General features: G+C 41.6%; 1 protein-coding gene across 1 annotated transcript in view; it reads right to left on the bottom strand.

Moving 5' to 3' along the window:
• Positions 1–25,365, bottom strand: part of CCDC40 (coiled-coil domain containing 40) — a 1,637,270-nt gene that overhangs the window by 820,770 nt on the left and 791,135 nt on the right. The window contains exon 9 of the mRNA XM_044068074.1: positions 22,623–22,744. Coding sequence (XP_043924009.1) covers positions 22,623–22,744 — 122 coding nt within the window. The remainder of the gene's footprint in view (positions 1–22,622; positions 22,745–25,365) is intronic.

The raw sequence follows: 25,365 nt of genomic DNA, 5'->3' as shown, positions 1-25,365 counted from the left end.
CAAAAGGTCCCAGTGTTGTAGTAGTAGGTCCCTGGATGGAGCAGTGAGAAGCCAATTGTCTTAGCATAAGAAAACTTGGATCTTCGCAGCTGGAAATGTGCTGCTACTACTACTACTGCCATTATTTTTGTAAACAACCTGGGGCTGTGGTTAGACCGAAGGGCAGTGCTCTGCATTGAAACTGACTGGTTCCCAGCCAAAAATGGAGAAACCTCCTGGATCATGACGCTATCATTATGTGATAAAAGGCATCCTGGAGATCCATACAGCACATCTAATCATCCTTCCTCAGAAGAGGAAGCATGGACTGAAGTGTTACCATCCTGAATTGTGTCTGTTTTACAAGGACTGAAGTGTTACCATCCTGAAATTTGTCTGTTTTACAAAATGATTGAGATGACGTGGGTCCAAAACTGGCCTGAGGTCCCCTGTCTTTTTGGGCACTAAAAGGAACCTGTAATACACTCCAGTTTCAAACTGGTCTCGGGGGACCTCTTGGATCACTTTTTTTTTCCAGCAGCTTGGTAATCTCTGATACTGCTGTTGTAAATCCCCACTAAATGGGTGGCAAGTCAGGAATCTTTCTCTTTTTCTTTGGTGGGTAGGAAAAGGGAATGGAGTAGCCTCAATTTATTATCCTTAACTATCCTTAACACCCAGGAATCTGCTGTGATATTTTTCCAGGCTTGTGGGTGTAGGGATAAGCATTCCCTGACTGCATCCAGAGTGCAGCAGTTGGACGTTTTAGGAGCAATGGTTGGGCTTCTTGGTGAAGGGGCTATGAACACCCTTGTTTATGTAGTCCACTGGGGAAATGTCCACTGGAATTACCTCCTCCTCTGCCCCAGGGAGCTATGCCTGCAGGGCTGCAGGGTTATAACCCTGTGACTTCCTGAACCACATATTCTTGCAAACCCTCTGATTCCTAGAAAATGCTCTTTAGGGGGTAGAAAAATGAATTCCAACAGCAGAAAATGTTTTGTTATTCTGCTCACTCCTGGTTAGCATCTCTTTGACTTTAGGTCCAAAAACCATAGAACCATCAGAGGGAACTGACAGGATGTCTTAAAGAGAGAGATTTGGTGGGTTGTTTGTTCAAGTCCCTCTAGAAATATGTCATATGGGTTGAACAGCTAAGCACTCTGAGGGAAAACATCACTAAAGCTTTTGTCTGTTTCCTGAACCTGTCCACAGCCTTAGATTCCCTATTAAGGAAATAGACAGAGGAACTTTCTTCAGAAAGTTCATTTTTTTGTGGCTGCAGCTATGACAATGGCATCTACAGGTGGACCTTTGCTCCAATGCTTCTTGCCCTTGGGGGCAACTAAAATCCTAGCCAGCTTTTTTATAATCAGTTCCACCACATCAGGATCCTTCCAAGCCCACTGAGCTACAAAATGTAGGGGGATAAGTCAGGGTACAACTCATGACACAGAAGAACCAGAACAAAAGGCTTCAAGGAATACAGACTCATCGGGTAAAGGTTCATAGGTGGTCCAACCCCACCGATGTTTCATCAATTTGAGGATATCGCCAAATGGGACATCTTCCTTCTTGTGGAGAAGAAGCAATGGATGAAGAAGTTTGGGTAGACCCTGTCTGAAGTGGTAGAAGGCCTTTGAGAATTAACTTTTCCTTCCTGGCCTGGACTGCTCTGCAGCCAAAAAAGGCACAGGCCTTTTATTCGATATCAAGATGAGCAGCACCCAAACAATATACACACTGGGAGTGCGGATCCTACAAGGGAATCTTGTGCACTTTTTAAATCCCTGCACCTAATCAGCCATAACAGCACTTATCTGAATCTACCGAACAGTATACTACAAATATATATGTATAGCTATCTATCTATAGAGAAATAGATATATAGACTGTTATACTTTTTTTTCCGAAAAAACTATTAGAAAAAAACACCTAGAGAAAAATTAGCTATAGAAAAGAAACCCAAAAGGCTTGTAGCCTTTAACACTAAACTGACAAGAAAGCCAAAAAGGATTCTAACCTTTAATGCAAAGTAAGAGACTATGCTAACTTTCAGTGATAATATACAGTGAAACGAAACATTATGAAATACTAGAGTAAATGGGATAGGAGAAGAGACAAGGAAAAAAAATTTCAAAACATAAGAAAAAGTTCTTATTGCAATCAGGAACCCTCAGATATATGTCTGTATGCTTCAGCAGGCAAATGAGATCTGAGGTACTAAGGTGTAGTGGAGAGAATTATGGGTAGGTGTGGAGTCACAGCCCTGGATCTGAACTTTCCAAAAAGTCACCAAGGTTGGATCAATTTGGATCCAACAACCCAAAAGTTGAATTGGACAAAAACAGACAACATCAGATCACATTTTAAACAATAATTACTGATTTCAGAAACAAAAGAAACGAAACTACACAAAACAATTTTTTCCAAATAGAAAGTAAATGCAGATAAAACATTCCTCGTACTATCACAATTAGTCAGAATAAACTTTAACATATTAGCATAACAATTAAAAATTCGAAAAATTTAATTTGAGCACGCAAACACTTTTTCCCCCAAACTTATCAATTATTTTAACATTCTTGTCAGAAGGGCAAGAATCAGAGTTACCAAAATGCTTGGCAGTAGCTGGATTGACTCAAGCTATTGCTGCTGGGTTAGGTCTGGGATGATGGTACAGAAATTTGAAAAACTGAGGAACTCTGTAAATTCTATCTGCTTTCTTAGGTGCAGCAGGCTGGCTATCTGGGAAACCACGAGCTGTGACAAACAAATCCTCCGCTGCTAGCATCACTAGGGGGATAGGAGGAGGTTCTGGGAATTCCAGTTGTAACATTTCATAGTACTTACTAAGGTACTGAGAAAACTCAGTGTTCTCCCACAAAAAACACTGGCACATTCTCACATGCTAGAAATAGTCTCAGAGAAAGAGAATACTTGACAGGGAGATTCAGATAACATGCTCTCCTCTGAGTCTGAATCAGGATTCTGAGAAGAAAAACATGTCTCATCACATTGCTTTCCAATTTCAGTTTCTTGAATCCTTTCAAGAAAAGAGTAAGCTTATTCTCTTTCCAGAAACCCCTTGATAAGAAGGTTCAATAGCATGTGCAAGACCCTGAGCCAAACATAAAAAATTACTCCTATCCAATGAAACTGGTGCAGAAGAAGATAGTATAGTTGTGTACACTTACCATAACTATAGATGTTTGAGTGTATTCACAGTTGCAGTCCTGACAGTTGTGATTTCCTGCCACAAAAGCCTTTGGCTGGTCCAACTACCAGAGAAACGTATTTTGCCTACCAGGCTGGCAGACGCCTTAGCCAACATAAGTACACTCAGATATAAAGGGGGCCAGCCTGTGTCATCACTTCAGTATTTTCTTTGTCCCATGAAGGAGGAGCCCAGAGTTAAGCAAAAGAGAATAAAGAAAGGGGGTACCTAACCCAGGGTATCCTGGGAAAGTGCCCAAGATTGCCATATTTGGAAATTCTAGGTCAACAGAGTAGGAGGGAGGGAAAGAAGACTGCAACAGTGAATACACTCAAACATCTACATTTATGGTAAGTGTACACAACTGTACTGTGTTCTTTGTGTTTCACTCTTGCATTCCTGACAGTTGGGAAAATTCCCAAAGCTTAACTGAGGGTGCATGGAGATCTAAAAGGGGAGAGGATCCCTGCAGGATTGCAGAAGCAAAACCTGCTCTGGATTTTGAGAAAGCTGGAAGGTGGTAGTGCTTTGTGAAGGTATGCACAGAAGACCAAGTGGCTGCTTCCAGAATGTCCTTAGTGGGGACTCCCTTAAAGAAGGCTATAGAAGTAGCTGTGGCCCTGGTAAAGTGAGGTCTAACCAAATCTTTTTTTTTTTGCCAAGATGGCTGTAGCAGAAAGAAATGCAGTTAGAAATCCACTTTGAAATGGTCTGTTTAGAAGCTGGTTTTCCTTCAGATCCGGGGGCAAATGTTATGAACAGTTGATCTGATTTCCTTAAGGATTTTGTTCTGTCTAGGTATAAACGTAACATTCTGTGCACATCCAGAGAGTGCAGTAATCTTTCTCCCTTGATTTGAGGATTGGGAAAGAAGGTAGGCAGACAGTTGGCTTGATTCGAAGACACATTGGTTACCATCTTAGGCATAAAGGAAGGGTTAATCCTGAGGGAGACCATGTCTTTATGGAAGATAATGAAAGGCTTTAGTGCCATTAGGACCTGTACCTTCTAGCCAACGTAATGGCTTAAAGAAGAGCAGTCTTCCAAGTGAGGAATTTTAAAGAGGCATTAGCTGCTAATTCAAATGGAAGCAAAGTCAATTTTTCCAGCACATAGTTGAGGTCCCATGGAGGTGTTGGTTTCCTCCTGGGGAGCCTAATGTGAATGGCACCCCTAAGGAAATGTTTCAAGAGCAGTTGTGAGAAGATTGGGGGAAGAACAGGAATGTGAGCAGAGATGGCTGAGACATGTATTTTTACGGAGGAGTAAGAAAGGCCTTTATCCACTAGACTGGCAGGTAATCCAGGATGGCCGAACTGTTAGCTGAGCTCAGCTCAAGGTAGTGCCTCTGGCATCAAGCAGAGAATCTTTTCCATTTGGCTGAGTAAGATTTCCTTGTGCTAGGCCTTCAGAATTCCTTCAGAATGTTTTGCAATTGTTGACTTAAGTTGGTGTAGCAGTTAGGTGCTGAGGGATAATCCAAGCTGAAAGGTTTAGGGTCTGCAGATTGGGGTGCACTATCCTACCTTTGTCTTTAATGAGGAGGTCTACCCTCTGTGGTAACCGCCAAGGTTTCTGATTGGTGAGCTGGAGGAGAAGAGGACACCATTGTTGCCTGGGCTAGTTTGGGGCTATCAGAAATGTCTTTTGGGCCCTCTTTTCTTATCTTTAGAAGGACGTGAGGCAGAAGAGGTGGGGAGATGTGTAAATGAAGAGGTGAGTCCATGGGAAGAAGAAGGTGTCCGTTCTCTATGCTGATGCCTTTCTTGTCCTAGTACAGAATTTCTCCAGTTGAGCATTGTCCTTGCTGGCAAAGAGGTCCACCTGTGGGGTTCTCCATTTTTGAGATATGCTGAGAAAGATATCTCGGTGTAGGTGCCACTCATGGGGGTTTGTCACATTCCTGCTGAGGTGCTCTGCAAGGGTGCTTTTTACCCCTGGCAGATACTGCACTAGGAGGTGAAGTCCCATGGAATGTGCTGTCTCTCAGACGTGCATGGCTAGACAGCACAAGGTTTAGGAGTGTGTGCCTCCTTGTCTATGTACCACATGACTGTGGTGTTGTCTATTAGTACTACCAGCACCCCTGGTATCCATTTCTCTTTAAAGGCCAGTAAGCCCTTCAGAACTGCCATGAGTTCTTTCCAATTTATATGCTTCTTCTTCATCTTGGAATCCCATAGCCTGTGGGTTTGGAACTGTTGGGTATGGGCCCGCCATGTGATGTCTGAAGCACCTGTGTTGAGGGTTTGCCCCAAGGAGAGAATTTAAGGGCAAGCCCTGATTCTGGGTGCAAGCCTATACCCACCATGTGTTTGAAGCAAGGTATCAGGTGTATATTGGTGTCCAGGGGCTGAGTGCTCTGGAACCACACATTATTTAGATACCACTGAGGCTTTCTCATGTGTAGCCTGGCTAGTGGCACCATGAGGATACAGGATGCCATGTGCCATAGAGCTCTGAGGAATTCTCTGGCTGTTATGTACTGTTTGAACGGGTCTATATTAGAACATCAAAGTTTTACAATTTTGAATGTTCTAATATCGACCCCTATTCAGCGAATGCTGGAAATGTCGAACATGCAGAACAGCAAATTTTTTCCCATGGAAAAAATTTGCTGTTCTGACACACATACACACAACATAAGCACACCAAACAAAGAAGCTGAGCTGCCCCTCCAGCCCCTGAGAGGTACATGACCTCACATCTTGCAGTAATAAGGTTCTCTCCTGGGATTCCAAAGAAATTTCTGGCTGAACCTCTGGCTCCACCGGAGCCGGCGTCCTGGCCTACCCGACGTCAACCGGAGTTTTGTTCTTTTGATGGTTTTTTCTCAGTTTTAGCAGCTTTTTGATGATGGCGGCCATATTATAACATCGGCAAACCTAACCCAATGCTTCACAATCTAAGGTAAGCTTTCTAGTTATTAATACAATGTCAGCGGCGTTTGACCACCCTAACAAGGCCACTCGTGCCCTAAGCAGCAAAGGTATACAGGTATCTAATATGCATGAAATCTTGAGGGTCCACATTACAAGAAAATACAGTTATTCACTTTTCTGACATCGGTAAAATACTGAGGCAAGAAAAAAAACCAATTCTAGCGAAACCACTTATGAAACTTTGATTAATGTGAAAAACTTCAGGAGAAAATCTCCAGAAGCTGCAACTGCTGCTGCAAAACTGCTTGCACGGCGGCAAAATCAAAAGAAAGCGCTGAAATAGTGGTGGAAGACTGTTGAAATCAGTAGGATATCAGACTAATGCGCCTTGAGCCCCTCTTTGTTATTTTGACCGGCGACAGCTGACACGGGATTACCCAAGTGTCAGGACTGCAGCAATGTGAGATGAAGAACATCAGCAATCCACACACATACACTTAAAATTCTACATCTAACCCAACACTAAACTGTATATACATTACTATCTATCCACTTACCTTAACCCAAACCCTAACTCTAAGGTCCGTCACTATCGCACACTCACCTCACCCACACCATAACCCTAACTCACCTACCGTGCCCTAACCCTCACGTCCACACAATCGCACATTTACCTGACCCGTTTTTGAACTTTGAGATACATCTGGGTATCCTGAAAATTTTAAGGGCTCTTTGAAAGTGAGTTTGTAACCACTGGCAATAATATTTAGAACCCATTGATCTGAGGTAATGTGGGTCTAGTTTTCATAGAAATGGGACAGCCTTCCTCCTAGCTTTGGAGTGGGGTTGGGGGTGTGGAAGCAGAGAGTCATAATTGTTCTCTGGCAGGGGTAGGTGTCCTAGAACTCACTTGTCTGTGAGAGTCTGAGGTCCAATGCCTAGATATTTGTTGTTGTGGTCTATGCCTGGGGTTCAGTCCCACTCAGGCTTTCTCTGTTTGCTCCTAGATTGGATGGGAAAGGACCAATGTTTGGCCAGAAATTCCTGCTGAACCTGGGGAGTTGCACTTGTAGAAGGTCCTTTACTGTCTGCATAGCTTTTGTCTTGTCCTCCATCTTTTTAATGACTGCTTCAGCTTTAGCCCCAAAAAGGCATTCTTTGTCAAGGGGGAGCATTCAGGAGATTAGCTTTCACCTGGTCAGGGAGGGGTTGCTCCCTAAGCTAAGTGTGTATCCTGAACGTTGTGCCAGTGACAGCTGCCCTGCAGGAGGCTTCCATGCCGTCATACCCACAGTGTAGGGAGTGTTTTGCCACTTGAAAACTGGAATGGCACATATCTAAAATTTCTTTAGAAAGCTTTTTATCCTCTAGAATAGAGAGCTTTTGTTTTAGTTGGTCAAGAATGGTTTGCTGGTATTTGATCATATGAAACTGACAACTGAGGGCCCTCATCGTAAGGGCAGCCGAAGTGTACACTTCCTTTCCAAATCTATCAAGAACCCTATTTTCTTTTTCGGTAGGTAAAGGGTTACTAGAGGTACTGGTTCTAGGCCCCTAAGGACCAGGGGAGACCACTTCAGGGTTAGCAGTTGGGTTTTTAAACAGATATTTATGAGAGTCCTGGAGAGTCAGGATTGAAGGAAGCATCCTGAAAAACATCTTCCACTACTTCCAGGACAGATGGGATTGCTAGGGGTCTGTGCTCAGTGAGGTCTAAGAACTCTCTGACTCTCTTTTTGACCTGTGGGTATTCGTATTCTTCCCAATGAAAATGTTGCCTCATAGCATGTAGAGTCTCTCCACAGGTGAGGTATTCAGGCGGAGAGGCACATGGGAGATTTTCCTCTTAATCTGATTCCTCATAACAGGTGTAAGTGGGGCCTTCTTCAAATGCAGAGTCCTACAAATCAGACTCTTCTTCTGAATGCAGTAGATCAGTGGGGTATTCTGGAGGTATCTCTTTTTCTTTTCCCTGGGGTGATATCCTTGGAAGTCTGTCTGGACCTTACAATGTTAATGAGGTCTTCAGCCAATCTGATCAAATCTTGTTGGGGTCCCTGAAACTGGTTTTCAGAGAAATGGGAAACTGGGAGCCATAGTCCTAGGTAAAGGCCCTGCCACAATGTCTTTCTTTGGTGTGGGTTTGGCCTTAGGCCTAGGAGCATCTGACTCCCTTGTGCCTGACTCTTTAGAATGGAGATGCACCAGAATGGCCCTAGGCCATGAAGAGTCTCCAGTTAGCAGTCACTTGCTGGAAGCTGTGGCCTGCTGAGCAGTCTCAGACCCAAATGAAGAGCTGAAGATAGGAGCTGTAGAAGCTGAAGGGACCAAAGGCATGTCCAACTGCAAACGGGTCTCACCAGAGGTTGAAGGGGCCTGCAAAAGCACCTCAACTTCCTCAACAGTCACAAGTCTAGTATGCGAGTCAAGTGGCGAGTGAGTGTTATTCGTGGACCTAGGCTTTTGTTTCTTATCTTTTTTGCTCTTAGGTACTTCAAGCTCAGGACAACTGGCGGGTACCACAGTATGAGACTCCACAGATTTCTGCCTCGGAAAATGAGCTAAAAACTCTGCTCTACACCTAATAATTCTAGTGTTAAACCTAGCACAAAAATGACAGTTAGGGACTTCATGGTCTGGGCCTAAGCAAGTTACACAAAGTGTATGGAAGTTTCTGCATGGAATTTGTTTACCACACCGGAGACAATTATTAACTTTATCTGACATGAGTTAATAAGAAAGAAAGGAATTCCCCAACAGGGTACTTATCTTTCCAATGACATCTCTCTGGTGCAGACTGATCGACACACATGAAATCTGCTTCGGGCTCCGCTGGCAAGAAAAGACTAAAGTGATGACGCATGCTGGCTCCCTTTATACCTGAGAGTATTGACTTCAGTTAAGGGGTCCACCAGCCTGGGAGGTAAAATAAGTTTCTCTGCTAGTTGGGCTGGCTGAGGGCTTTCAGAACAAGAAATCACAACTGTCAGGACTGCAACAGTGAAACATGAAGAAGATGTTATGTACTCACCATAACATTCTTTGTGTGTTGTTCATCTCGCCTTCATTCTTCACTGGTGGGTTCTGAACCGATCCTTGGTTCCGACTCAGCTGCATACAAAAGCTCAAGGTCTTCCACTAGCTTGTGGCTAAATCCCCTATCCCATCATGCTCATGCTGACAGTTGGGATTTCTAGTAAGTCTCCTCACATCTTACTTGCTGATACAACAAAGGGTATCAAATAACCAAAGCAATACCATACAGAGTACTGAAGAAGGTCAGAGCACATTAATTACCAGTTTGTAACCTCTGGGTCCTCCAGGAGCCGAAGGCCGGGGGTAGGAGAGTGGGATGTAAGAATGAAGACGAGATGAACAACACACATGGAACGTTATGGTGAGTACATAACTTCTCTATGTGTTGTTGTCCTATCTCACCTTCATTCTTCACTGGTGAGACAGCATCCCTAGCACCATGCTTCTTGGGTGGCTCATGGGAGAATATTCTTCAGAACAGTGGACCCAAAGGAGGCCCTGTTCCTGGAGGACAAATCCACTTTGTAATGGGTGATAAAGGTATGCATGGTTGCTCCATGTCGCTGCAGCACAAATAGTGTCAATCGGAAGTCTAGCTTGGAAAGCCAAGGAGGTTGCTATGGCTCTTGTACAATGACCTTTAACTTTAAAACCCAAGTATTTGTTATGAGATTTGTATGTGAACATAATACAATAAGGCAGCCATTTTGAGAGCGTAACTTTTGATACAGGACCACCTTTTTTAGAGTCTGAAAAAGAAACAAATAATTGGTCATATTTTCTAAAGACTTTTGTCCAGTGTAAGTAGAATCGTAATTGTCTATGCACATCCAGCTGGTGCGGCATGTATTCTGCCTTGTTGCCATAGTTGAGAAAAAAAGACTGGTAATTCTATGTAATGATTCAAATTTGATGCCGAGCATACCTTTGGTAGACAAGATGGGTTCGGTCTAAGGGATACTGTGGAAAAACTTGCAGGGGGCTTTATTGATGGAGCTTGCAGTTCTGAAACTCTTTTAGCTGAACTGATGGCAATCAAGAAAATTGTTTTCCAGGTTAAATACTTTAGGTCACAGGATGATGCAGGTTCAAAAGCAGGGAGGATCAAACATGACAAAACAAAATATAGGTCCCATGGTGCAGGTGGGTCTCTGATGTGAGGTCTCAGTAACATAGTACCCTTTAGGAAGGCTTTGGAGAGTCCGTGAGACATTACATTCGGCCCCCCTTCACCTATATGGAAGTTTGATATAGCTGCTAGTTGAACTCGGATAGTAGCTGCAGCTGCGCCCTTATTAAAAAGTTTTACTAAGAATTCTAATATCGAGGATATTGGGGCAGAGAAAGGGTCAATGTGATTATCCAATGCCCAAAAGGAAAATATCCTCCATTTGCTCGTTTATAGTTTTCTGATTGAGGCTTTATAAGAAGATATCAAGATATGCTTCACTGAGGGGGAAATGTCAGGTAGCCTGGCTATGCATGGAATTGGAACAGCCAAGCTGTCAACTTGAGGGTTTGAAGAAATAGATGAAGAATCCCCGATGAATGAGTCAGGAGGTCTGGAACTGGGTCCAGAATCCATGGTTCCTCCTGCAGATGAGGCCAAAGAAAGGGAAACCATATTTGATGAGGCCAGTATGTGGCAATTAGTATTAAGCTCTTTCCCAACAAGCCGGCTTTCTGAAGGACTTTGGATATTAACAGAAAGGAGGGAAAGCATAGAGGAGGCCTGGGGGGCCAATTGTGCACAAGTGCATCCCTTGGTGACTCCCACAGTTGGGGAATCAGGGCAAAGTAGCCGCTGCATTTGGCGTTCATGTACATGGCAAAAAGGTAGCAATAAGGCTGGCCCCACTTGTGGAAAATCTGATCCGCCACTTCCTGGTTTAGGGACTACTCTTGAGGCATCAGAATCGCTCTGCTGAGTTTATCTGTTATCACAATGGATTTCCCTGAGATGTGCGTTGTTATCAGAAAACATTGGGAATAGGTTGCCCACTGCCATATTCTCAGGGCCTCTCAACGGAGGGGGTAAGACCTGGTTCCTCCTTGTTTGTTTATGTACCAAACAACTGACATATTGTCTGTTTGAACTGCAATAGTTCCTAGAGGGAGAGAGTCATGGAATGCTTGCAATTCCAGAAACACTGCCCTCATCTCTAGGACACTGATGTGCAAATGGCAAGTACACTGGACTGTCCTTCCAAGATAATGCCCCCCCACCCTATCTGAAAAGCATCCGTGGTCACTGTGGCTAGCAGTTGTGGAAGATGAAAGGGTCGTCCTAGAGTCACATGAGCGGAATGAAGCCACCAATAAAGGTCCTTCTTGCAAGACTCTGTTGTTATAATTGGGCGAGACATGGGTAGATGCTGCATGGACCACTGTGTGAACAGCAGCCACTGCAAAATACTTATATGAAGCTGCACCAATGAAATCGAGGTTATTGCTGCTACCATGGTACCCAAGACTTTCAGGATGGTTCTCGCTTGTACTTTTTTCTTGGAAAGTAAATTTCTGACTTGTTGCTGAAGGACTTGAACCCTTTCAGGGGGAAGCTTCACCATCATTTGTTTTGTATATAGATCTGCCCCTAAAAAGATGATACACTGAGATGGCAACAAGTCAGATTTTTCATAATTTACTGTGATCCCCAGGTGAGAACAAAGCTGAATGGTGGCATCTCTCACTCGTGTTAGTAGATGCTCGGTGGTGGCAGTTAGGAGCCAGTCGCCTAGATACGGAAACACTTGGAATCCTAGGCATCTCAAGTGAGCCGTGACTACTGCCATACAGTTTGTGTACACTCTGGGGGCTGTAGTGAGACCAATGGGCAGAGCCCAAAACTGACAGTGACTGGCTCACAGCGGAAAGCACAGATGACTCCTGGATGGCCTGTCCATTTTTATGTGGTAGTACACATCCTGGAGGTCTATAGAGCACATCCAATCATCTTTTCCCAGAAATAGGAACTTTTTTTCCCAACATCTTTATTACATTTCTGCATGTGACACAGGGAAGCTTAGATTTATATAAATGAAAAACATACAAAATGAAATCACTTTAGTTGTAAACAGTTTACATCACAGACACCATTGAAACAACTGTAGTTGTAAACATTGCTAACCACTTATAAACATTCTAGTCATTGGCATTTAAGCATTATATAGCTCATTCAAATCCTGCCGCTTAAACCTCATTCCTGCTCTGCATATACTTTTCCCACAATTGCCATTTTTTTTCTATGTAGTTTGCTCCTTCCCTTTTCTAAAGATCTCAATTCCAGTTGTTTTATCTCAGTTACTATATTCACTACTTCTAGTAAAGTTGGTCTAGACTTTGATTGCCATTTTCTAGTAATTGCTTTTTTGGCAACCACCATAATTAGACTCAGCAAGGCTTTACTATATCTAGGCAATTCCGATTCTGTAGCATAACTCAAGGTAATCATCTCCCCAGTCAGTCCAATCTGCCCACCTTGCATCTCTAACAGAGCAGCCCACAGGGAATCCCAAAGGTCTGCTAGCTCATCACACCTCCAAAGAATATGTTCCCAACTACCTCTTTCTTGCCCATCACACCTCCAGCATTTGCTATCCACCTGAGGAAAAATTCTTTGGAGTCTACTCAAAGTATAAAAATACCTATGTAAACATTTCTAGGGAAAGATCCTACATCTTCTAGACTCTGTTGCATATTTGGGAGATATAAATATATCCCCCATTGTGTCTTTGTAAATTGCTTATCTAGTCTCTCTTCTCAATCCTTTCTAAGCTCCTCTGATTGATTCTTGTAATTATCATACAGTATTTTATATGCTTTACTAATTATTCCTTTTTTAATGGCAGCTTCTGTTCTACATTCTATTAAAAACTCTACCAGTGCTGGTCTTTCATTTAGGAGCCCCCTATTTCTTTTCCTTTTGCCCATACTCTGATACCAATCCTTGATAGGGAAGGCAATCTCTAACCTGCAGTCCAAATAAATTTGTGGCCTCTTCCCATTCTATTACCTTTCCCTTTCTAGTTATTTGTTCCCAATACCTTGGTTCCTTTGCCAATTTTCTCCAATACATTACAGCCCCCTCTTGCCTATCATTTGTATCTCTGACCACAGTCAACCCTATCGACAAAATCTCTTTTCTCCATTCTCGTACTGGTTTGGTTCTTAGAATACTCCCTGCTATTTTATGAATATAATACTCTGTATGATTTTGGTTGTTCTCCTTAAGAGTCTACATCCAAAATCCCAAACTCTCCTTATTTCTCAAGCTTCCTTCCTGCATCATCATCATCCCTTTCCACCTTGAATTATAGTTTTCTGCCTGTGCTATGTATAAGAGCCTTAACAGTGTTGCTCTAAAATACCCCCCCCAAATTAGGTAATCCTAGTCCACGTTGTTCTACTGGTAGAATCAGTTTATCCCACTTGACCCTTGCTGTCTTCCCTTCCCAGATAAAATCCTTCGACTCTTTTTTAATTGCTGTCCACAATTTCTCCTCTGATTGATAAAAGTATGCTTGGCCTGTGTATAAGACTAAAGGGACTAAAAACATTTTAATGGCTTGTGTCTTAGTATCCATATCCATATAATAAAACTTTCGGTTTCTCAGTTTTTGTATTATCTTTTGTTTATTCTCTTCCCACATATCCTTAGCTGCCACCACAGAGTCATTTCTAATCCATACTCCTAAATACTTCATTTTATCATGTCTCCATAAATATGGATATTGCTGGACCAATTTGTGTGTAGGTACATAATTTACTGCTACTGCCTTTGTTTTAGCTTCATTCATTTTGCATCCTGAGAAGATCTGAAACTCTCTTAAAATGTTCCAAAACACTGTAATGCCCCTTTCTGGTTTTGTCATGTATAGAATAATATCATCTGAAAACAGAGCCAGCTTTTCCTGACTACCATACCAATTATATCCTTGAAGTTCTGAGTCCCTTATTTTCTTTGCCAGTGGTTCTAAATATAATGCAAACAACAAAGGGGAAAGCGGACCACCATGCCTGGTTCCTCTACTCAAGCAGAAATTATCGGAGAGGACCCCACCCACTTTAACTTGCGCCTCTGATCCCTCATATATTCTAATCAACCTTATAATTGTATCAGGAAAAGCAAATGTTTCCATTGCCCTGCTCATGAAGTCCAAGTCTACTCTGTCAAATGCTCTCTCTGCATCAACACCCACCAATAAAAGTGGCACTTTCTTACATTCTGCTTCCCTCTGGATCACTGATGTTCTATTAATATTGTCAAATGTTTGCCTCCCCTCCACAAAAAAACAATGGTCCATATCTTGGTATTACTTTTGCCATTCTTTTAGCCATTATAGACATAAACACTTTATAATCATGGTTTAGTAATAAAATGGGCCTGTATGAAGCTGGATCCGATGGATCTTTACCCTCTTTAGGTATTACCGTTACCACCGCCTTCTTCCAGGATGCTGGAACTTCTCCTCTTAAAATACTGTTAAACAAAACCTTCCAGATCTTTATCATTTTTTTCCCGCCTAACTTCCAAACTTCCACAGGAATACCATCTATTCCTGGGGACATTCCTGTAGACTGGTTATACATGGCCATTTTTATCTCATCCCTTCCTATCCTAACTGTTAGTAATTGAACCTCATCTACCTCTAACTTTGGCATATTTAATTCTTCCATAAACATTTCCATTTGTACGTTTTCTTGATTTCCACATTTTTCTGCTTTATACAAATTTTCATAACATTTCCAAAATATTTCTAATACGTCTACAGGGTCTCTTGTTATCTTCCTTGTTATAGGCTCCCTAAGCTTTGTGATTGTCCTTTCCACTTTTTGTTGCCTGAGTTGCTGTGCTAAGAATTTTTGTGCTCTAGAATTATTATCAAAAAACAGCTGGTTGCTTAACAGCAATCTTTGTAAACTCATGCATATTATCAAGGTAATCCCTTAGTTTCTGTTTAGCATTCTGCAGCTGCTCCTTTTCTTGTTCTGAGAGATTTCCCCTATTTTGCAATACTTTAACATTTGTCAATCTCTCTAAATAATTCTTGTTACTGTTTAGCCACATCTCCCTTTCTTTTATTTCCAACCTAGTTTTAAACTCCACTTTAATTTTATCACACTCCTTAGCTATGTTTTTAGAAGACAAATCTGTCTTCTCTAGTAGCTCCTGAAATAAGCCCACAACCCATTCCTTAAATTCCTCTCTTTTCAACTGGTAGGTGGAGAAGTGCCAGAGTCTCATTTTCATTTCATTACCTTGCATTTTTATTTTAGTTATTATTGGTACATGATCTGAAATAGTTATTGGGTGCGTTTCAAGACCTTCAATTAAATGCACATGTTCCTGTGAGATATAAAATCTAGCCTAGCCCAGTTGTTGTGTCTCGGTGAGTAATATGTAAATTCACTCCAAACTCCTATTAGTGAATGCCCCCCCCCCAGACACATCTTCACTGTTGCAAACCAAATTCCAGTCTCCACCTATAAGTAATATTCCTTGCTGAAAGCTGATCATTTCTCCCAAAATTTTCTTGAGCTCCATTATAGCATGTAAATGCATGCCAGTGTAATCCTCCTCCCTAGCCAGTAGCCCCTTAGTACTATGTATCTTCCATTATTATCTTTTTTTCCTCCTCTATTATCACTATTGGAGCACCTCTTGCAATTAAAATAAGTACATCTCTTTTCCTTTGCCCCAAATATTCCATTGAATAACCATCCTGAAAATCTTTCTTTATCAAATTCACATGTTCAGTTCTTTCCAGGTGTGTCTCCTGTTGCACAGCTATTTGCACTCTACATTTTTTAATGTAGTTCACTACTCTTTCTTTTTTATCTGTAACACTATTTAGTTTGAAAGACATTACAGAAAGCATTAACATTAATTATTATTACCACCTTTTATATATAACTGCTGTTTTGCTAAACGTCTAGTTCCAGCTTTTTTGTTACATGTATATACTGTCCGGCAGTTTGGTCTTTTATACAGTTGTTTCATGTCATATCCATTTGCACTTACGTCACATCTTACATAACTTTTTGTTTTTTTGAAAGCCCTCAAACAGATCAAACACCCCCCCCAAAAAAAACCCTCCTAAAGCCTACGAACTTTACAATAACACACAAAACTATGAACATCTTCAAATACTAAAGTTTTTGCTTCCTAATAAGAACTTAAGTTCTAAGTTGATAGCTACACAGACAGGCTAAAATTAACCAAAAAGAAAGGTTAGTCATACTAAGATGCATGGTACAGTCTGTGCTATTAGTAAATGCTATTTAATTTTTTATATCTATATAACTCTCCCAGTTGAGAAAAACTTGAATGCTTTAACACTTTCTCCAAGCCATTTTTCTGTATCAAATTGTCTTCTAGTGACATGCAAACCAGACACTGAACTGCTAAGGGTACCTTATTTATCAGAAAGAAAGACTTACAGTATTTAATATTATTTTTCATTTACGTGCTTTGTAATAAACTTTTTACTGGATAATGCCTATGTTTTTTACCCAGTCATTTCCCTATGCAAGCATGGGAAAAAGCACATTGATTTTTATATTGTCATAGTTGTTAACCAGACCCTTGTGGTCTCCCCCCATTTCCTCCCCTCCTCATTCTTTTTTCATTGTAGTGTTTACATTATTCAAAACTGGACAAAGAAAAAGAGAGAAGGGTGAACAAGAAAAAAAACAAAAACACCTGTTTATATAAGTATCCTCAATGCAGTTAAAAAAAACTTGAGAGAAGTTTACTACATGTCTAACTGATTTTGTATTATCTTTAAAGCTGTCACACCTGGGAGAACCCCCTGATTGTTTTCAGGGAACATTATGTCCTAGCCAGTTTCAATGATATTTTTTTCTTTTCCTTCAGCCAATCACATTCTACTAGATTGTCTCCATGGAGACAAGGTGCAGAAAAGCTACTTAGTATATATATTTACAAGGGCTAGAAAAAACAACCTTATAATATTCAGTATTTTTTTTCATTTACTTGCTCTCTGTTTAAACAAAGGTCCTTAATCAGTCATTTTCCCATGCAAGAATGACAAAAGAAGCACATCAATTTGAACTCTGTCATGCCCCTTTAACCAGGCTCCTTTTTATGGTAATCATTACATTACCTATGTTTCTCAAAACTACACAAGAAAAAGAGAAGAGGGGAGAAAAATAAAAACACCTGTTTACAATCCCCATTATACCCAAAAACAGCATGCAAAGAAAACCATGCAACACAGATATAATATTATTAAGAAAAGAAGGTGTTTTCTTTACTTACAGTTAGCATTCTCCCCCTCTTCCCCTCCCCAAAGCATTTTTCTGAACATTAATGACATGAAGTAGGGTATATACTTGAGTCCCCCACTCAGCAAATAAATTCTGAAGTCGTCCAATGTTTCCAGATTTCCTTGTGCTATCACATTTCACAAATATAATTAATGCATTGTAATCACACATCAAGTTACTGATTGTATTATTGTTCTTCTCCATCACCCAGATCTTGTCTCTGCTTCATCTCAAACAAGCGAACCCCCACCGACTGACTTCAGAGAGGACAGGGGGGGCCTCATTTCAGGAGCGCTGAAAGTGCTTACCATGGAACGAATACTTGTCACCCTGATTTTGCAAACCCCCTCTGCCATGTGGACAGCGTCTCCCATTAGCATTTCCCCCTCTGTCCCTGGGGAAGAATCACCACGTGTCTTGAAAAACTCTCTGGGATTTTTGGAACCACATTTTCCTCCATTCTGACCTTTTGGGTAAGATCTGGAAGGTAGAGAAAAATGGACCCTACGGCAGAGAGAGTTTTTTCTTCTTGCTCTCACCTGGTAAGTGTGCCTTTAACTTTTGGCCCAAACAAGGATGAGCCATCGAAAGGGGGCATTAACAAAGGAAGATTTAAATGGTTCTGCAAAGTCACACAGGTGCATCCAGGATTGTCTCCTCAGGGAAATTCCTGAACCCGCCTCTCTACTCGCTCCATCTGCTGCATAAGAAATGAGCCTCATGGAGGAGTTAACTATGGAGTTTAAGGTGGAGAGCTGAGAGGCAACTTTATCTGCTACCCCTGCAGCTATTGAACCTTGGAGAGTATCTCCTAGTTCCTTCAGATCATCTCTTTATAGCCTTGTAAAGTGTGTCAAATAATTCAGCAAATGTCACTGAACAGAACGTGCGCTTTCCATATCTGTCCATCATGTAAGACTCCTTGTTCGGCACATGGACAGATGAGGACGTCTCCGAAAGTTCCTTTTTGGTGGCTGCTGCCACCATTATAGCATCCACTGGAATGCCCTTGGTGAGGAAATCCTTGCCTGACGGGGCAGTAATAAACTTGTCTGACCTCCAAGGACACAGGTTCCACTGCGTCTGGAGACTCCCATGCCTTTCAATGAACTAATTCCATAAGTTTGTCAAAAAGAGGAGACACCCAAGTGGCAGAAGGGTGAGATCCAAAGGCTTTCAGGTACACAGACTCCTCCTCAGAAGGGTTGATGGGCTTCCAGCCGCCTCTGTGTCTTAGAATTTCCAGGATGTCTGCAAAGGAGACATCCTCAGAGGGGGACCGTGGGGACCCTTCTGAGTCATCATGGTCTGTATCAGAAGTGACTGACTCCTCTGTGGAGTCTAAATGCTTCCTCTTGCAAAGTCTCTTATGACGGACCTCCTAAGAAGGGTATTAGGAGAGGTTTTGGAAGAGAGGGGTTCACCCGATGGGGTATCCTGAGGCCTAGGGTTTCTCTATGTCTGTGGACAGTGTGGTGCTGAGAGAGAGATGCCGGTGCTTTAGGGGGGAAGAATTACAGGACCCGAAAGTGGAGCTGTCTGAGGAGACAGCACTCTCCTCATCACCTTGAAAGCCCCCCACCCCTGAGCCAAAGAAACCCCAGGGTCCGAAGAACCAGAAAGCATCTCCAAGACCAGGAGTGTTGGCTCTGAGGCCAATGTAGGAGTCGAGCTCATCTGTGCTGAAGCACCGAGAGGCAAGTTTGGATCCGACAGCCATCTGATCAGACTCTCCTTCCCAGAACCGACTGGAGAGCATCAGCTCCTAGACCCCTTGAGTTCAGATGGAACAGAGGATGTTGGAACAGAGTTTGGGTCCAAAGATCCCAGGATGGGTCTCGGCACTGACGATTCCACTACAATTGGTTCCAGGCATTCTGGCTCCAAGGTTCCAGGTCAGCTCGGAGGAGGAGGAATCAATGTCAAAGAGGAAGTCTTGGCTGGTTCCGAATCCCTCTGGGTTGGAACCGAGAGGAGTTTGGCCAGCGCTGGTTTTCTTCAAAGTCTATGCACCACCTGATCCACATCATCATCTGAAAGACTCCTGGAGGACTGGGAGGAGGGAGTAGGAGATATAGCTGTTTGCAGTATAAGGGATCTTAAAACAGGAGTAACCGGCTCCAATTCTGGGGACTGGCTCCATAGTTCAAACTCTATCGGCACCAATACAACAGGCACCAATGAAGGAGATTTTGCAGGCTCAGTAGTCTTCTGAACCGGGGATACTACTTTGCTGAACTTTTTCGCTGGTTCTGATTGCCCCAAAGAGGGAGATGCGTCTTTTCCCTGATTTGTCTGATTTTGTAGATGGAGATTTTGCTTGTTTTGAAGTGCCCGGACCTTCTTCCAAAGCTTCTGTGAAGAGGGACTTCAGTAGACCTCTTACAATCAACTTACTCTTTCTCTCTAGCAACACTCTGGAGCTGAAAGAATGGCAGATGGAGCACGACTCCTGTAGATGCACTGCTCCCAAGCAGTAAACACAAACAGTATGGGCATCTGTTAAGGACATTTTTTGGCTACATTTATCACATTGTTTGAAGACAGAAGGCTTAGTTTCCCTATGCTCCTTAGTCCTATCCAAAAAATTTTAACCAACCACAATAACAGCAACAACAACTTGACAGACTAGTTAGTCAAAAAGACAGCTATCACTACAAGAATATATAATATATATTTTTATTATTATTTTTTTTTTAAACACAGAAATAAAAACTCTAATAAACAAGCAGGAAAAAAGGGAAGAACTAGATAGCCCTCTAACTCAAACGGGCAGTGGCAGCTCTTTAACTTAAACAAGCTGACGCTTTTCCTAGAAGGGGTAACAAGAAGACAAATATCAACAAGAAAAAAAAACAGAAGTAAGCCCTCTAACTAAAAATGGGCTTGTAGGATAGAAGTTTAAGCTGGGGTAGGGAAGGAAACAAAGGCCTAATGGAAAAATGATGGCCTGAAGCAAAAACAGGACAACGAGCTCTCTAAAAATAACGAGAGCTAAATTTACAACCAGAAAAAGGGAAAAAAATCTTCAATAATAAATAAAAGTTTTGCTACTTAGCCAGAGCCAAAATGGAAGCACGAGGGTCTGTTTACTGGCAAACGTGATCTGAGAAGACTTACTAGGGCATGAAGGGAAAGGGGATTTAACCACAAGCTAGTGGAAAACCTCGAGCTTTTGTATATGGCCAGGTCTGGACAGAGCATCAGTTCCAAACCCACCAGTGAAGAATGAAGGCAAGATAGGACAACACGTTTAATTTTCTGTTTCTTTTTGATAGGGACTTAAGGCAACCGAGATTTTTAATGGTAGTCACATCTTCCCCACAGGGATTGGGCACAACATTCTATTTATGTAGGTGCACCTTTCCTGCCCAACACCAACAAAATTGGCTCTCCCTTGCCCACTAAGGGTACCGTAACAGCCACAGAGGATGTGGCTAACCCCTAGTCCATAGTGGCTATGTGGGCAATACCAGAGGGATCTGTGGAAAAATGAGTGGTCTAAAGAACTAGTTTGGCCACAGCAGAGTCACCCACATGCAGCTGAGGCAAACAGTTAGCCTGCTGTGCTGGCAAAGGCTGTTAAGTTAACATTTTCTTTTTGTCTCTGGAAGAAGGACTGAACATGTGACTGGTAGTTTGTTTCATGGTCAAGCCAAATGGTGCCTCTTCTTTTGAAACTTTATCAGTTAGTTTCCCTGAAGAAGTATAAAGTCACTCCTCCCCCCAAGAAAAAAGGTAAAACAAGCTCTAATACACTTTACCAGCCTCCCCAAGTAATTTAAACAGTTTCTCCACAGAAAAATTGTTTTAGAATCTTTACATCAACTTTTAAACTGCTGAACACAAAAGTGTTCTCCCATTTAAAAGTAAAACAAAGTTCCATGACAGTCAGTAAACCACATATTCCTAGCTTAAAAAGTACTTTCCCACACAGCAAAGTAAATTTAAACATAAAAAATAATATTTGGAAAATTTTCTGTCAAGGGAACTTATCTGCCCAGCAATGGATCGGCACAAGCCAACCCTTGATTCTTGTAAGCCCCCCAAAAAGCACTCTCTTCAGCAGCAGGAAAATTGTGGTGGGCTTGGTGCTCAAACCTGCCTTTCAGCTCAGCTCTATCTGACTAATGGTTTTTGAAAATGGAAGTTGCCCAGGAGTTTTAGAAAGTTGGTCAGCTGTTTTATCCTGTCCAGGATATAACCCGTATAGCTTAAGCTACTGCAGCAATGACCAATATGAAGAGCACCACATTGGGAGTCAATTCAACACCACCCCCCTTGGAAAACATGAGTCATGCAGGAATGGAGAATAGGCCAGAAGAGATAAACGATAAGCTCCCTTCGTTGCAAAAGGACACTGTCCCAAGATGTCTTGATCTCCTCATCAGCCCCAAACATGGTTCAGAGGTAGTCTTAGGGTAGCAAGGCTGGTTCAGTAGGCATGGTGGATAAGAAGAGGCCCTGGAAGTAGTAGATGGTCAACTGAAGTGAGCAAAAAAAAATATATATATATATATATATATATATATATATATATATATATACACATATATGTACAATACTATCATTTTTTTTTATTTTCTGTTCATCTTCAGCAATCATAATGTATGTGTCACACCCCTGCACACGCTAATTGTTTTGTTACTTAATTACTTAATTCCTCTTGATCATTTATGAGGTTGAACCCACTAGCTTATACAATCTACATTATAACCTGGACAAAGGTCTCAAAATCTGATTAGTTCTCAACTCTGATGATGTTTACTCATATCACCATGGCTGAAAATATAACACTTTTATCTTTTTTATGTTTACACCCCAGGTCAGTTTGCGGATGGAAAGACCTTTATAAGGGTGTGCTTTATCATATGACACCATTATACTTTGGGTGCTTAAAGCAAAATGCAAATGATAAAGCACACCCTAACTTGTGCTGTTCATTAATTGTACAGGTCTGTACAAATTCAAAACATCTAATTTGCTAATGACCCACGAACAAATGAATGATACAAAAAAAATGTGTTTAGATTACCTAAAGTGTCATTATTACTGTTAGAAACTATTTCAAGTAAGGCACTCCCTGGACTTGTGTTAAGGAGTAACAATATGTTTTACCTCATGCCCTGATCTATCACTGATAAGAAATTATGTTGCTTAAAAAATAACATTCTTTCATGCTTTCTGCTTATTCCATGCATACATAATGGTGATACCTAAGTGCCTCCTCCATTGCTGCATAAGCTTCATCTCGCCTCCTCATCCCAATTAGGCTAGTATTCCACTGTTGTAACAGCTGCTTCTTCTCCATATTAATGGCATCAATCTCCATTTGTGCCTATAAATAACACAGTATAAAGCATCAGCTACACTCTTGCTTTATCTTGATATGGGTGGTTTGCATCATTTTTGAGCAAATGCTTGTATTCAGTGCATGTTGCCAATACTAACATTATACATTTACTTATTAGTTGTGCTAACACTGATGCATGTGGCCATAAGTATCTGTTTACAAGTATGATGTGATATGCAAAGAGCACTAACAGCATAATACAGCAAAAGCTCAAGATAGAGCATCTTGCAATATATAATACACAACTGTAGCAGTATGGCACAATTACACAAAATAACAATTTTTAAAAGAAAAAAAATGTACCTAAAGAAGGAAACTACTGATGTAAGAGTGCTCAGCATATGCAGATCTTCACAAAGCTCTTCTAATGTTGTCCATTTCAATGGATTTACCTGTCTTAGTGCTCTGCAGCTTTGAACCAGGCTGCAAAATTCCCACACTCAAAAAAAATACAGATGTAAAAGTAAACCTACCATAACATTGGATGCTCAAATGATTATTGCCGTAGTAGCATAAGCTATATGGGTTATATCCTGCCAAGAATATAACAGACAGCTTCCAAATCATCAGGGCACCATCAACGTGCCCAAACTATCTGGTAGCTTGAGCTGGGCTGACAAAACGACGAGTTTAGATGCCAAGCCCTTCACAGCTTTCCTGCCAACAGAGACAGGGAAGGAAGCTGAGCCATGTAAACTCAGTGCTAGGAAGAACAAAAAATAAACAACTACACCCTGGCATAAGCAACACACCAAAAAGGGGGGGGGTGAAGGGAGGGGGTGGCTAATGCAGCAGTGATCATTCAAGCATCTACTGTTACGGTAAGTTTACTTGTACAACTGTACTAGTTTCATCATATTGATCACTGCTCCAGTAGTCTTAGCTATACGAGTAGATTACACTAGCTAACTACATCTGGGAGGTTGAAGCAGAAGAGTCCAGGAGCTCCTGCAGAATTGTCTAGCAAAGCCTGATCTAGACCTAGAGAAAGAATGAAGCTTATAGTGCTTTGTAAAAGTATGTACAGAAGACCAAGTTGCTGCTTCTAGAATACTTCTAGAATCCTACCCTTTCCAAAAAGCCACAAATAAAGCCAAGGCTCTGATAGAGCAAGCCTTGACCCTGCCTGGAATTGTTTTGTTGTGGTAAGTATAACAAAAGGTTAACAACTTTAAAACAAACATTTGGAAATAGTCTGCTTTGACACAGGTTGTCCCTTCCTCTTACCTTTGCAAGAAATAACAATTGCACCAAAGACCTGAAAGATTTAGTTCTGTCAAGAAGGTACCTGAGTTGCTTGTGGGCATCCTCCATATGCAGTATCCTTTCTTCCTCAGTTTTAGGTTCAGGAAAGAAAACGGGGAGATGTATAGATTGGCTTAAAGTAAAGTCAGACACTACTTTAGGCTTAAAAAAGGATTAGTTCTCAAAGATTCACTGTCCCTGTGGAAAATGAGATAGGGTTGACTCACCATAAAACCTTACAACTCAGATACCCTTCTTGCAGAGGTTAAACAATCAATAGAACTGTTTTCCATATTAAGGACTTCAAGTCATACAGATTAGCTGGTTAAAATGGAGCAAATATTAGCTTGTCTAACTCAAAATTATCATCTCATGGAGAGCCTTTTATAGAAAACCCCTTTTAAAAACATTTTGACATAAGAATGCATTGAAAGAGAAGGATCCATAGGCAGACATGCTGAAATGCAATAAATGAACCCAGACAAAGGCCATAGGACAATAACTTATTCAAATATTGTAAAACCAGGGAACAACTAGCCCTGAATGGGTGCTGATTATGTTGTTACCACCAATTAGAAAACCTTTTCCATTTGGTAAGATATGACTTTCTAGTAGCAGGCATTCTTGCCTCCATTATTACCTGCTGCACTTCCTCAGTAAATACGTGTCTAAAGGGAATTAAGTCCCTTTCATCCAGGCAGTCATCTGAAGTTCACTGGTGTCAGGATATATCAAACACCCCTGTTCTTGTGTGAGTAAATCCAGTCTGTGAGGAAGCTTTTGGTAATTACCGAGGTCATTTCAAATGAAGTAAGTAAACCTGGTTGCCTGGGTCAGAATGGAGTAATCACAATCATCTTGTGGGACTCCTAAATATTCCGAAGTGCCCTAAATATTTGTGTTAAGAGTAGAAACACACACAGGAACATTCCTGTCCAAAGAAAAGAAAAGGCATTTGTCTTCCAGGTCTTCTTGCATGGAGCAAAACCTTGCCAGCTGATTGTTCACACAGGAAACAAAGAGGTCTACTTGAGGAATTTCTCCACAGATGGAAGAAATCTTGGAAGATCTACTTTCCATTAACAAGGGTCTGCTCTTGTCCTGTTCAGATTGTCTGCCACAAAGTTTTGCTTTGATGGAATGTAGGATGCCTGTAGAGTAAGACTGTGCTGCAAAGCTATATCTTAAGCTAATATGGCTAGCTTGCAGGGGGGTATGACTTGGTCTCCCCTTGCTTGTTGCTATGCCAAATAACTGGTATTCTCTGTGACAACTTGAAGAGGTCCCGATGAACAAAGATGATTCAGAGATTTGAGCTCCATGGTCAAGGCAAGCATCTCTTTTATATTTATGTACTTGCA

Source organism: Protopterus annectens, chromosome 4.part0 (assembly GCF_019279795.1).
Source record: "Protopterus annectens isolate FY-2018-M chromosome 4.part0, PAN1.0, whole genome shotgun sequence".
Lineage (NCBI taxonomy): Eukaryota > Metazoa > Chordata > Ceratodontiformes > Protopteridae > Protopterus > Protopterus annectens.
This window is presented reverse-complemented; position numbering and strand designations above follow the sequence as displayed.